General features: G+C 37.4%; 1 protein-coding gene across 1 annotated transcript; it reads right to left on the bottom strand.

Moving 5' to 3' along the window:
• Nucleotides 1–126: 126 nt before the first annotated feature.
• On the bottom strand, nucleotides 127–13,905 carry LOC135633129 (CST complex subunit CTC1-like). Its single transcript, XM_065142242.1, has 16 exons — nucleotides 12,717–13,905; nucleotides 12,112–12,230; nucleotides 11,956–12,030; nucleotides 11,766–11,844; nucleotides 11,600–11,659; nucleotides 10,877–10,954; nucleotides 10,594–10,794; nucleotides 9,451–9,555; nucleotides 8,556–8,837; nucleotides 8,022–8,453; nucleotides 7,290–7,916; nucleotides 7,123–7,214; nucleotides 5,531–5,747; nucleotides 5,177–5,294; nucleotides 4,376–4,704; nucleotides 127–3,722 (listed from the first exon to the last, which is right to left on the bottom strand). The coding sequence occupies exons 1-16, from the start codon at nucleotides 13,803–13,805 to the stop codon at nucleotides 3,537–3,539; spliced, it is 4,089 nt and encodes a 1,362-aa protein (XP_064998314.1). The 5' UTR covers nucleotides 13,806–13,905; the 3' UTR covers nucleotides 127–3,536.
• Nucleotides 13,906–14,181: the final 276 nt, after the last annotated feature.

Here is a 14,181-nt window from a genome sequence, read left to right on the forward strand (position 1 = left end):
ATTCTTTTAAGTACCCTTTATGGAAAATGTTATTGATGCTTAATTATTCATTTTATTGTTCATTACCTCAGAAAAGACACAGTATCAAAATGGACATTGCTGAATTATTTCCTCTTCAGGTGATGACAGAATGTACAAAGGGCTCAACTGTTCATCTCCAATGGTTCAAACAGGTAAATACAGTAGGAAGATGGAGAACTGAACTTGTAATAGGAATATTGTTTCACTTCTCAGTTTTTGGCTCAAAATTCATGCATCAGAAGTCAAAACACTTCTATATTAAGCATCGAGGTCTGCAGATCACTTGTATATTAAGAGTTGTGCTCAACTATGGGTTTGAGCTTTTACATGTTAGAAATCAATAGGAGTGGCAGTATTAGCAACAGAAGAACAGGTTCAGATAACATTTAAGATGTTCCAAAATGAAGATAAAACATCAGTCTCAAATGGACTGGACACAAAGGGAAGTAATGAAGCAACACCAGATCAAGATTGCTTCCTTTGTTTCAGAAGTCAGGACGTGCCAACTGCTTCCCGCATCACATAGTTAATAAGCTGGGAATTGAATTAGGTGTCAGTAGACACTGGGACAAGGAATACAATCGGAGATGAGATCCGAGTGTTCTAATGGCATATCACTCCGAAACCTGGAAACATTCAGGTCTGAATCTGTACTAGTGTTTGAATTCTTTGGCACCACCATAAGTTTTCGGCTTCGAAACTGATCGAAAACATTCATCTGCAAGAATTAGAGAGAAGTCCAAGACAGTACCGAGTACAAAAGGGAAATGGAGGAACCATCTGCAGTGAGAGATGGAATCCAACACCCCAAGAACAAGACGCCATCTGCAACAAACTTGTTCCTCTTTTGTCATCCCTCACTGTTGATTGTGATCCATCACTTCTTCCTCCACTGGCTACAGTAAAGCTTTGTGATATGCAAGAAGAAACAAACTCAAATGATCTCAGCATCCTTATGAAGCCTGTAGAATGACAGGGAAAATAGTGAGAATTATTCATCCTGTTTGTTCTTTAATGGAGAGGATAGAGAACGAAAGCCACATATCAATGTCGAACAGTAACCTCAGCATCACTCAGTATACCTGTTCTTGATGCAATCTTTGGAACCATATAGCCATGTCCACAGGTTTGGACAGGTTGATATCTCTGCTAAGAAGTATCCTCCGGAACCCAAGAATCAATTGGAAAGCAGACTACACAGTCTCTCATGTCCATGTCACAATGTTACCAACAAAGCTACCAAATAACAAATCAAATACAAGTTTTTATATTCTTTATATTTTATTCAATATGGAATACAAATCGGTACTGTATCAGTTCAATAAGTTATTTTGTAACATGTAGCAATTTTGTGTTGCATGCTTGAAGGGCACATTTAATGACAACAAGTGCACTTTAAGCACAAAAATGTAAATGAAAACAGAAATAAATGTCTGTTCCTGACTCTTGTATATTCAATGAGAAAATGTAGAGCTTTCTCAGACATTATAATACTACATTCAGACTATTATTTTCTAAAAAGGTGGCACCTATTATGGTGCAGCTCTTTTCTGCTTCCACTTCTTGGACGGATTCAGCATATTTTATTCCAAATCTGAAATTTAAACACTTTATTGGCAGCAAAAATAAAATACGAACACCCAATGCGCCTCTTGTTTACAGCCTTAACACAGTTTCTTCCATATCATTCACTGGCTTTTCTGTTCTTATACACAGGTAAGTAGCTAAATTTAGTGTCCGTCACTCACTCAAATCTCAACATCAAAGAGTGCGTCGTGACATACCTGTTGCATGCACTAAACCATGAATTCACAATATCATTTAAAATGATGTCTTTTTGAGATACAAATTTACAACAGAGTACAAACCTGCAGACAAAAAGCTAAACATGAAGTAAAAAGCACAAGGAAAACTAATATGTTAGTTGAAAAGTTCCCCGAATGCAAATATATTGAAGATGATAAACTAGTGATTTAAAAAGCGTTATGCACCAAAACACTCGAGCGAAGCGAGACACCCTGAAATATAAAAATATAAAAAGTATATAATACTACTGATCTACTATTAATAGTATTTAATATACTGTTAATAATAATTAAAAGAGAGAAAAGAGTTACCGACGATGGAAAATGGGGAAAGAGAGGGCAACAATTGGGACGACAACAATGACGATGGAAGAAACTACATATGGTAGCAATAGCGACGGAGGAAGTTTTTGACAATAGCAACGACGACAGAGGAAGTTGCATACGACAGTAGCGACGACGGAGGAAGCTATGGACAACAGCAGCAACAACGGAGAAAGCTTCGGATGGTGGCAGCGGACGACGAAAGCTGTGGACGACGATGTCGTGGGTGGAAGAAGCTTCGGATGTATCTGTCGATGGTGGAGGAAGCTTTGGTCCTCTCCCTCAATAGTGGAAGGAGTTGCACATGGAAGCAACGATGGTGAAGGGAACTATGCACGAAAGGTAGACCTTCAAACCCGTCCGTTGACGACAAAGTCAGCGACTGCGCATGAAGTAGGGTTTATAGCTTTGGGTCGAGGGGGAGGAGGAGGTCGCGAGGGGCTTGAGTGTGCAAGTTTAACAACACTAATTGAACCAACTAAGCTATTATTCAACCGAACCAGACTTGATTGTCTGGTTCGATTGTTTTGTTTCCATCGGTCGCTCGCCCAAGGCGGCCCATGGATTAATCGAACCAACTAAGCTATTGTTCAACCGAACCAAACTTGATTGTTTGGTTCGGTTGCTTTGTTTCAATTGGACGCTTGCCCAAGACACTCAGCAGGCAAGTGCCCAGGCGACGCTTCACTAAAGGGCACCACTTAGTCAAGCTTTGAGGCACTCAAGCCTCACCTCGCCTCACCGAAGTGCCTAGGCGAGCACCCGGACACCTATTTAAACCACTGTGGTAAACGATTTGATAATTGCTTAGAATAAACATCTTTTAGAAGACAATACAAAAGAATTTCCAGGTGGCATTATAATTTTGCTACAACAAAATGAAAAACTGATTGATAATATAAGAAGCTATCTAGGCAAATACATAGCTAGCATTGCAAAAAAGTAGAAGAATGTCAACTAAACCTCCTCCATAGTATCCCCAGTTCATTTTCAACTGCCTTTTCTTAACCTACTGACATATTCTGAACATGAAAACCAAATTTATTACCGGATTTGTGCCCAGTATTCCTAGAAGTTGAGAAATGGCTAGAGATAGAAGGCGAGGAATATGGTCAAAAGCTTGTCCAAGATTGTCTTGCTAACTCTGTAGCAGCATGATGGAGGTGATCTACAACCTTGCAACAAATCTCCAAACCTACTGATCTTTGGGTTTGGCACACCTCAATGTTTGTGGCTGGTGGTTTCGAAGCAAGAAAAATCCCATATGTGAGCTGCCTCTCCAAGAACCAGAAGGCCAACTTTCTGGATGTTTCTGTATCCTTCAATCAGCTATCAAATCCACTTTACCATGGACCACCAACAACTCCAGATATAGTGAAATTGATGCTAGCCAGTGCATAGAATATTGGATATGCTTCTAACCTCTTTCACTGAATCTACATGGCCAACTTCTCCAACCCACAAATGTGGCATTGACTGAAGTTTTTGATGATATTCGAGAAACTCTTTGTTACCGCAGAATAAATTGCCACAGAATAAAGCAGTTGAGTCCACTGAATTGCCAGCAACATTCTGCCAAAATAGAAAATTAGTGTAAAGGTCATTTTTGCAATTTGCACTCAGTGCTACAACAAACTAGTTACACATTTCAATTAAACCAAGTTCTAAAAAGACTGTAAGATAAAAGAAACAGATAATTAAAATTCCACATTAATTTAAATCCTCTGATTAAAGGTAAAAAACACAGATTTACAATCTCAGGCAGCCAAGTCAAGAAAAGAAAACAGAGAATGTGGAAAGGATGTTAAAGTGAGCTGGAAAAACACCCACAGCAGCTGAACAATCATTATTTTGTGCTGAAGATAGATTATAGAAAGATGTACTGTTAAATAATAAATGTCATGTTCATCAACAGAGACAAGAATGCCAATCACAATCATACTATGGAAGAATAATAGAACTAAGCACTCCTTGATGTGTTCAGTACTTCCTGATAAAAGTGCAAACTATCAGCATAGAACGAAGAATAATAGCTGACAGGCTATAACATAGAAAACATATAAAAAGCGCAATCTATCAGCAAGAATGTGTAGTTCTGGGATCTTGCCTGACAGCATAGCATAACAATAGAAAGTTACTAACAGAAAATACATCATTTGGCTAAAATATAATTAGAACATTCCACACTTGCTGACAAGATTAAGAGGGAAGAGGAAAGAACCTACAAGAGTTGATGCATGACATGCATTGAGGACGATGGACCTCAGAAGTCTCTCGTCTGCATTACTGAAAACTTTATGCGAGTCAACAGAAAATGTTAAATCTTCACAGGACAAGTCAGATGTTGCTCCATGGTTCCTAATGACAATTTTATGATGCTTTTTTAGCATCTTATGAAGATGGTAACCAATAGCATGTTGAAAGTCCTGATTTCCAGCCGTTTTCAATATCTTGCTGCTAGTCAAGAAAGACTTTCGAGTTGTTTCATGTAGCCTAAGCAGTGCCTCAGCTCGACCATTGTCAGCCCAGCAACAACACAAAGACGATCCATCATCTACATAAATAAAAATATACTCAGTACAATAATATAAGCTATTTCATACCACATCCAGAGTCAAGAGTATGTCACTAGTAGCTCATCTTCTCAGTTATTATTTAGTGCTTCTAACTTGATCCCTGTGAAGTTTGTACATGTAATAGCCTAAGAATTATAAAGCCTACATCTTTACTAAGTCAATGGCATAGTTTACAAAAAGCCCCATTGACTTATACATTTAAATCCATCCTAATTTGCAAGCAAAATCTATTAGTCCAATTTCTATCAGAAGCAATCAGGAAAGTGGACATCAGAACATTAATCTTGGCATTGAATTTGTCAATCCCCATAAATCATTATAAAGATTGTCTTCAGTGAACAACAAATACAGAAACCTATCTATGTGAATGCATAACCATTCCAATATGTAGTTAGACATGCATGATAACCAAAAATAAGTCATAAGAAAATAACTGGATAAATGGCTCACCTAATAAAAATCCAGCTAGTGGGATACTTGCTGCTCGCATCTTGAAAAATCTTCCACATCGCAGCTCAACAGATCCATGTGTTTGATTCTCCAGCACTAAGATAACAATAGTCACGACCTGCCCTCCCTCCAAGCAGGGGAAAGAATAACGAAACATAGAAAAAAACAACAACCAACCAGGAAAAGACAAGGGGAGAAAAGAAAAGTTAATAGTGTGGAGAATGCACCAAAAAAATAGAACCAAATGTGTGAATAAATTCAAACAAAATATGCATGAATCCTAGAAATATATATATATATATATATATATATATATAACCAAATTGTAATGAAGTAAAACTAAGATTTTCTTACCCTGCAACGTAGCCGGATTGGCTTACTGTTCATACACTTCAGCATCTGTGAGATTGAAACTAATGAAATCGTATCTAATATTTCCTCACACTGAATATTCCATCTGGATTCTTGTATTGGACTTCTGTCAGTTTGTTGATTATCAAGTTCCTTTACCGAGTTAACCACAATAAAAGACACTGGGGTTAACATCAACTCATGCCATCTGCTGGAAGTGCTGGAGTTTTATAGAGCAAGAGTTAATTGCATTCTTCATACAAAATATGAAAAGGATCAGAAATTTAAGTCAATATATGATCTGGAGAAAACATATCACTGCTAATTCAGCAAGGTTGAATCCTAAGCTAAAACAGAAATGATGGTAATCTATATCAGTATCACAAATTTTACTTAATGCACCAAATGAAGTCTCACCAATAGAAGAATAAAAAAGTCCTGAACACATCTTTAAATTGTAAGTTATCAATAGATCTTTCTATACTTTTATACTTTTTATACTTCATCAATAAACACTTTTCTCGCTGTTATTCAATGGGCAGACTAGTCCTAAACCCAAAGAAAAATGTGTGCTCTTTGCTCTATTTTAACTCCCTCACCATCTAGGTCTTGAAAAAACTACACAGTAGATGCTACCTTGGATTCCAAAATACATCACCAATACATTTCATTCTTTTATTGTACTATGTTTGACTTTATAAACTTCTTCATCCATAGAGAACAATGAATGTACAAAAACATTATAAAAGAACTCTCTACTTGTCCCAAAAACTTATCTATTTTCCTTGTGTTCATAGCATCTAAATGTAAAATCCAATAAACAAGGATAAAAATAAATTGAGAAGAGAGGAAAATAAAATGACAGCAAGAGTTCCCTATCCCCAACTATTTGTGAATGGATTCACTTTTCCATCATTTAGCTTTTCCAACAGTAATCTCCTGACAAGGCTCTTCATGCACAGAATAATTATAATTTTCCAGACAACAGTAGATAATCATGTTTTTATTATACTGCAGAAAGAAGTTTTAATTATATGATATAATAGTGATGAGATATAGATTTGGAACACTTTTAATAAGTTGATGATCAGCAATTGGAAACAAGCAAAACCTACAAAAAAACAATGATTAAAAAGGAATATGCTTCTCTCATATTAAGACAATGTGTTCCCTTCCAACATGGCATTGTGCCTTCTGAATAACGACTTAAGAGTTAAGATTACTTCATAGTATCCAAATCCAGTAAATTCAGAACAAGAACCCAATATTATGAGCATAATTGAAAGCCACAACATAGAAATGCAGATCTACAGCTAATTAGGGTATATTATAGTCCTACAATTTCATGCATCGGTCACATATCACAGACAAATTAGCAAGACCTTTACTATGTAACATGATATCAGATGATTTAAGAAACTAAAAGCAACAGGAAAATTCCAACTTAGCAAGATGTTGATAAAGCAGCAGTATTAAACATTCAAAACTTTCTCTATATTAGCATGAAGAACATTAAGGAATCTACCAAGATAAACACCATGTGAAACAATAATTTATAATGACTAATAAACACCATAAATCATGATGAGGCATACTGCATCAAAAGGACTCTGTGAAAGGTCACATTTGCTCCGGGTCCCAATCCAATAGGATAAGCATATCTGCTTAAGCTACCACGAACTCGCACCTATAGGCAAAGGTTTAAAAGAAAACAAATAAATAGTAGACACAACAAGGATAAGAACATGCAAAGGGGAATTACCATATTGTAATCATCAGTTACATAAATACAAACTTTGCATGTACTCCACTGGTTACAATTTGCCACACAACTAGAGCTCACACAAGATCTAGGTCTGCAGTCATAAATAAAAAAGTTCTCAACATTTCCATTTAATGATATTTGAGTTCCTTGTGGCAACTCGTTGTTCAGTTGATTAATAATTCCAGCAGGCATAGCAACCTCAGACATCATGTTTTGGATGCATGATGACACACTTTTAATTTCATCTAGAGAAGGAAGGAGATTATTTAAACCCTGTTGTGATGGCTCTAATTCTTCCAACTGCGTCATTGCTTCAGTAGATATATGCAAATAAACATCTGAAAGTTGACGTGTTTGATCAATGAACTGCAGGAACATTTGCTCATGCTGACAAAATTTGTTTGGACCATCTTCAATATTTTTTACTGAAGAAGCACGAGAACAGTCATCTCCAGATGATTTCCTCTGATGTTTATCCTCACCAAACAAAAATGAAAGACTCCAGAGGCTTGTCTCAGAGATCAGAATAGCTTTTCCACGTATCATATGTTCACAGCCTTTTGATTTGCAGTGCAAATTTTTCTTGGAGCACTTCAGAAGATAATATGAACCTACACGAATCATCTAGCATGCAGATTGAAAAATCAGGTCACCACTTAAAGAAACTAAAAAGCAAAAAATATCCCCTACTCTTTTTGTCGAGGAAAACAGAATCATAGAAAACGATACCTGATACTTGCTAAAGTTGTTAGATCCAAATTCTAGCAATACCCTCGAATCACTCTGATTATGAAATATGTCCTTCATTATAATCCCATTAGCATTATATAGATAAACTGGTAACTGAGACCATTTACAGTTGTTACTTCTAAATGTGAGTGAACAACAAAGGTGGCAAGACCTCTCGAACTCTCTTGAAACATTCACTGAATCAGAATGTTGGACAATATTTGATGCTTGAATAAGTTTAGACTGTTTAGACCATCCTTCAATTGAGTCTTTCAGCTGACCAGTACAATCAGATAGTTTATTTTGATTGTTGAGGAAAACTTCTGTAAGTTCACCATGTTCATATGTCTCAATAGGTATCAAATTATAAGGCAATATCAAAGCCTCAGCAAACAAACCAGAGCTGTTTGAAAAACTGAGATCATCTTGAAGCTGCAACAGCAAATAAACTAGGCAATTAATGAAATAAACTAATTACATGAAACATGGTAATAAGAGAATAATTTTCGGTGTTCCGATGATCATGAGACATACACTCTGATGGACAGGAAATTTGTGAGTAACAAGAAACAGATGAAACATGTCATCATTACTGCAATTGACGTGATTCTTGTCCATGTAAGAAGGAATTTGATGAGGAAAACTAGTCCAGGTTATGTCCCTGACATAGAAGTGAACATAAACTGCAAGTTGAGATTTTTCCTTATGAGAGAAATGCTGAAATATAGCCCTGCATGAGAGTGATCCATCAAAATGACACTGCAGATGATCTACTTGGTGTGGTGAACCTTCCATAACAAGTTTATAATCTTTGACCTAGATAACAAGAAACATTATGATAACATAAGTAGACAGGCACGCCGATAAACATCTCACAGCTCATTAGAAACAATAGTATCACCAAAATCATGAGAACACAATATGCTGCCAAAAGAAAGAATTAAATACTGTTTGGATTTACAAGTATGAAATAAAAAAGGGAAAATGTAGTTGTGAGTTACTTTGCCCATCCTCGTCAGTCTATTGCACTAAAAGGGCTCCCTCTTGATTTGTTTTCCTTATTAAATATATTTTTATTGATATCCTATCTCAGAAATTGAACATTTCAATTATCAATCACTGTAGAGCTTTCTGAATACCTCCTCTCTATTGTTGATAATTACCTAATTCAAGTGAATGGTAGATCATCCAGCAAAAGCACCTTCTGTTCCTCTCCCATAAAATCTCAATCCAGCAAATGTTGATTCTTTTTTTATAATCAATAAATTAACGAATTCTTGTTTAAGATGGTCTTACACACTACACAAATTAGAAATATCCAAGTGAAACAGGAAACAGGGAACTAGATTGCATTAATTTATCAAACGCAATTATAGTACAAGTTAACAAAGATCTAGAAATATATTAAGAAAGAACTGCAATCTTTCACCTCATAGATGGTCTGAAAATCAACATCTACTGGTAAATCTGGCACGACAACATCAATGCTTCCTGTTGCATCAGTCAATTGCAACCTCCCAGAACATTGAGAAATCTGAAAATGGAAAATGATCATTATATAAGTACTCAGATTACACTACTTGCGTATTAACAATATGACAAAATAAGGTAACAAGATATTGGTATTTGACTAACAAAAAGAACATATTATCAAAAACAATATATCAGACTTATTGTCGCAGAAAATTCAGATCTCATTGAACAATGTCATTAACGGAGTACATGCCCCGATAACAAAGAACAACATAAACAAAAAAATAATTAAACCAATTTCCACATATTAGAACTATAAATATGGGGTACCAGTAAAAACTAGAACCCCAATCCAATGAAAAGAAGAGACAACCACTTTAGAGAAAATGTAAAACAGGTACAAGTACATTTGCAATTTTGATGATATGCAAGTGACTAGCGCTCCATCACAAACCACAAAATCTTTCATTGAGGTGTTAACGATCATAAGATCCTGGTATGATCTGTGTAAACTTAAATCCTGCAAAAGTCTATATCATGATCAATTGGATGACATGCTAGGCAACTTGAATAAGAAAGGCATCAGAAGGATATCAGCATAAAATTAAAAAGAATTTTATTTCACTTAACCTTTGCCCAAAAAAAAAGAAAGCAAATAAAAGGAACACATATGAAAGGATAATAGGACATAATCATGGATAGAATAAATCCAATAACACCATCTTAAGCAGTGATCAGTTTTAAAATTAAGCAGTTCAAATATGTTTTCCAGATGGTCTAGCCACTAATGATTACTCTAACAAATTATATGTGAGTGGCATTTTTATAATTAACAAAAATTTTCCAGATTGGAGACCCCTAAATGTTTTTGGTGAACATTGCTATACTTTGTTACTGATTTTTTGTCATTTGCAACTAAAGTCAATTTAGAATCTCTCATTACCTAATCAATAGATTGATTGCAGACTTAGTATCTTTTAACAACTATCACAGAATCAATCTCAACAAACAAATTTCTTATAGCTGCCAATCCACAACCACACAAGCCAATATAATAAAAACAGAGATTTACTGCAAATACGTGATTAATATCACTAACCTTGAATACTCCCATTAAAACAAAGCCTAAATCATCACTTGAAATAATTCTTCTAATCATGTGTTCATATAAAGTTCCTCTGGGAAGGAAATGGTCTAAATATTGGTTCATCTCAACTATTTCATCATCATCATGTCTCTCTGATGGCATTGAAACCCACATTTCTTCGCACCACCTAGTAAGATTAGATATTGGTATTACCTGAAAAAAAAAATTCAAACAGCAAATAATGACTGAGTTACAGAACAATTAGCAGAGTTGATTTCTGTGTAACAATTCATACCAATTTAAGGAACGAGAAGTTCAAATCGCTTCTGAAATTGCATTGGCCATGTTTGCAGAAATTCATAAACAACCCAAGCTGCAAGAAACATCAAACTATGCATCCCTTTAAAGCATGACAAGTACCCATGAGCAAGGACTTGATTAAGTGGATTATGTTGTCAACGTTAAATGAAACCTAACCTATGAGGGCACACAGAGAAGGAAGGTGAGGATGAAAACAAGAAGGTTTATAGTGTATTTTCTAAATGGCAAAAAAATACACTATACATTAGGTACCAGTGCATGAGGCTCACATCAATGTGAGATCTAAGGAGAGTCCACATATGCAACCTTATCCCAAAAAACAGAGAAGTTTTTTGCATGTGTTACATTAGGTATGTTGCTCTAAATGGAGCCAACAATGGTAAGAGACCCGAGCCAAACATAGCTCAAGTTAATCTGCTGTGAGGAAGATGGGCATATTTTCACACAGATTGGAACAGACCTTGTGTTAAAATTCCAATTTATGATGCCTGAAACAACCCAAGAAATTAATGGATTCCATGACCCAGAAAAATGGTGGAAAGAAAAGTCTTACTCAAGCAAAAGGGCCAAGCCCATGTAAGATTCTGTAATTTGAGCCAGGGCAGTCAGACAGCACATCCCACAAAAAAGCTTGAAATAGATATAAGTTGGATCTGTTCCGTAGACCATTAAACAGATAATAACTAGTCAAACTTACCTGTACTTGGAAGGCACTTGGAGGCAAACATCTAGCTGCATAAGTTTGTACAACTCCTTTCTGGTGACAACTTGAACACATAAACCATCAACTACGACAATATTGTAGATAATAAATTTCAATCTTAAACCAATTGTAAAAGAGACTATCAAAGAAAGAAACTTACTTTCTCTGAGCCCAAAATATCCTTGTGAGAAAATATCCCAGCAAATTTTTTCTCAAAGCAAGAGACCAAAAGTAACACCCTGGCAGCCAACAAGAAAGATGTGTCACTTGAAATGTTTCAGCACAACAGGTAGATTAGAAATTTGTCAGTAAAATGATAGCTGAAGCATCTTCATCTCAATTGCACCTACCAAAATTTAGCAGAAAAGAGTAGAGATTCGATGAACTTCTCCAGTAGGCTGTTGGACTCGTATTTAAAGTGATACCTACATAAGGAAAAATGGACAACAGTAGTACAGTAGATCATAAAGGACAAAGGTAGGACAACATTAGTCAATATGCCTTACCTGATGTCAGCAATGGAGAAGGATTTGATGCTAATGTATGTTCTGAGGCATGTCCCAAGCAGGAAGGTCTTCAGCCAAGAATAATTAACATGAACCAAATGATAATTCATAACAGAAACCTACAGAAGGCCAAGACATCCAGCAAGTGTAAATGATAAAAAACAAGAAACTATGACAATCAATAATAATATATATACGTGAGCTTTGTGAAATTGTCAAAAAGAGAACAATCATGTGCAGAATTAACTAGGTTTTACGCAAGAGAGCAGATTTTACATAAGAAACTATAGAACTATAAGTGATATGGAAAACAAAATCACAGGAGATAAGAGAAGGACTGTCTGGAACAAACTCAAATGAAAACCAAAGAGCATGATAACTCAAGTAGAAATGCAATGACTATTGAACAATATCTGAATAAAAAATGAATACTCGAGAATGCTGTTGGAAAAGGAAAAGAAAAAAAAGAACTTGAACTTAACTATTGAACAAAATCTGAATAAAAATTGAATACTCAAGAATGTTGTTGGAAAAGGAAAAGAAAAGAGAACTTGAACTTCGGAACTGTCTGCCTAAAGCAATCAGTTGATGAGTTGACAACATACAATAGCGCCAACCCTCAAAGAATGTTGTGGAGCAACCACTGAATCAGTAATCAAAAGCCAGACTTTATCGTCCAATTCAACCACCATGCCATTCATGTAAATTCCAGTAACAACTCCATTATACATGCCTTCGTCAGTCTTCACCGGACTCACTGTAGGAAGCTGACTCAAGGACACCATAGTTAGCGCTGTTGACACAAACGTCAGATATGATTCCTTACCTCCAACAAAGACCAATTTCCTCTTCAACCTCGAAACCATAATTGCCTTCCCGATCAGCCTAAAGAGCACTGGGCGCCATAGATATGTAGGTTTGATGAAATAAATAAACACTGAATTGGTGAAAGAATGACTGTTATTGTCTTCGTGAGGGTGAGGGCCACGCTCTAGAAAACGAGAACCACCACAACGATCACAGCCACAGGTAAGCATCTCGGCAAAGAAACCTATTGAATTCCCGCTATCCATGAGGATTCCACTGGAATTCTTCTGACTATCCTCATTTCCTTTCACGCAAGGCACACGGAAGATGGGGCTGACCGCTCTCAGAATGCCAAAGGCACGACCACGAGCCTTCAAGTCGGTTTCTTGCAACGAGCAGCCCAAAGGAATCGACAGTGAGGGGTCGCAATCCGATGCCGTCTCAACTTCCGCGAGGCTCCACTGAATCACCTCAAGAACACCGCCGCTTGCGTGCTTAAATGGGAGGAAGTTCCACGCCAAAACTTGGACTTTCCGGCCGATGATCTTGAGTTCGAAGTCCAAAACGTAGCAACAGATTCTCAAAGAGCCATCGGAGAACGAGAGACAATGGTTCAGGCAGCCAAGAGATCGGTCAGAATCCTCCGGAAACAGGTCGATGGTGCCGATGAGGAGCACGGGGTGACCCAGGGGCGAGAAGATTCCAGGGTCAGGGTTTTGAACAGAGGAGACGAAAGGAGGTTCGATGGGGTTCTCGTCGGGGCCGTCAGGCCTGGGTCTTTTTGGCGCGGAAGGGGGGGAGAAAGCGGAGCCGAGGGAGGCGGCGCCCGAAAGAGGACGCGAGAAGTGTAGAAGGTCGGAGATGGAGAGGGTCCGAACACCCTCCATGCGCTCTCGGTCCCTGAGGAGGATCAAATGGAGTTCTTCGGTGGTGGAGAAAGGGAGCGGATTTGAAGGGGTTAGGGTTTTTGAAGGGGTTTGGAAAGCGGGCAACCAATTTGAAACAGGACGGGTGAGGTCCGAGTGGAGTCGAGTCATCAATCGGGACGGGAGGACACGGATGACGTGGCAGTATCTTGCACAGCAATCGTCGGCAATGATCGGACCGCAAAACGCAAACATCACGTTAAGTTGCAGAGAATTAGACGGGACCAAGACAACCGCCCCACGGCACTTGCTCCACACGTCAACCTCGTTGGGCCCACCGTCGTCTCGGGACGAGGTATATGGCGTGCGTTTCTTTATGAATCTGGTTACTGGGACG

This window comes from Musa acuminata, chromosome BXJ3-3, assembly GCF_036884655.1.
Source record: "Musa acuminata AAA Group cultivar baxijiao chromosome BXJ3-3, Cavendish_Baxijiao_AAA, whole genome shotgun sequence".
Classification (NCBI taxonomy): domain Eukaryota; kingdom Viridiplantae; phylum Streptophyta; class Magnoliopsida; order Zingiberales; family Musaceae; genus Musa; species Musa acuminata.

Excerpts from the sequence above, each read along its gene's own strand:
- LOC135633129 (XM_065142242.1), bottom strand. The coding sequence starts at position 13,805 with ATGGAGGGTGTTCGGACCCTCTCCATCTCCGACCTTCTACACTTCTCG. Across the intron at positions 9,556-10,593 it reads TTTTAATGGGAGTATTCAAG|ATTTCTCAATGTTCTGGGAG; the intron begins GTTAGTGATATT and ends TTCCATTTTCAG. Across the intron at positions 7,215-7,289 it reads TAACTGATGATTACAATATG|GTGCGAGTTCGTGGTAGCTT; the intron begins GTAATTCCCCTT and ends CTTTGCCTATAG.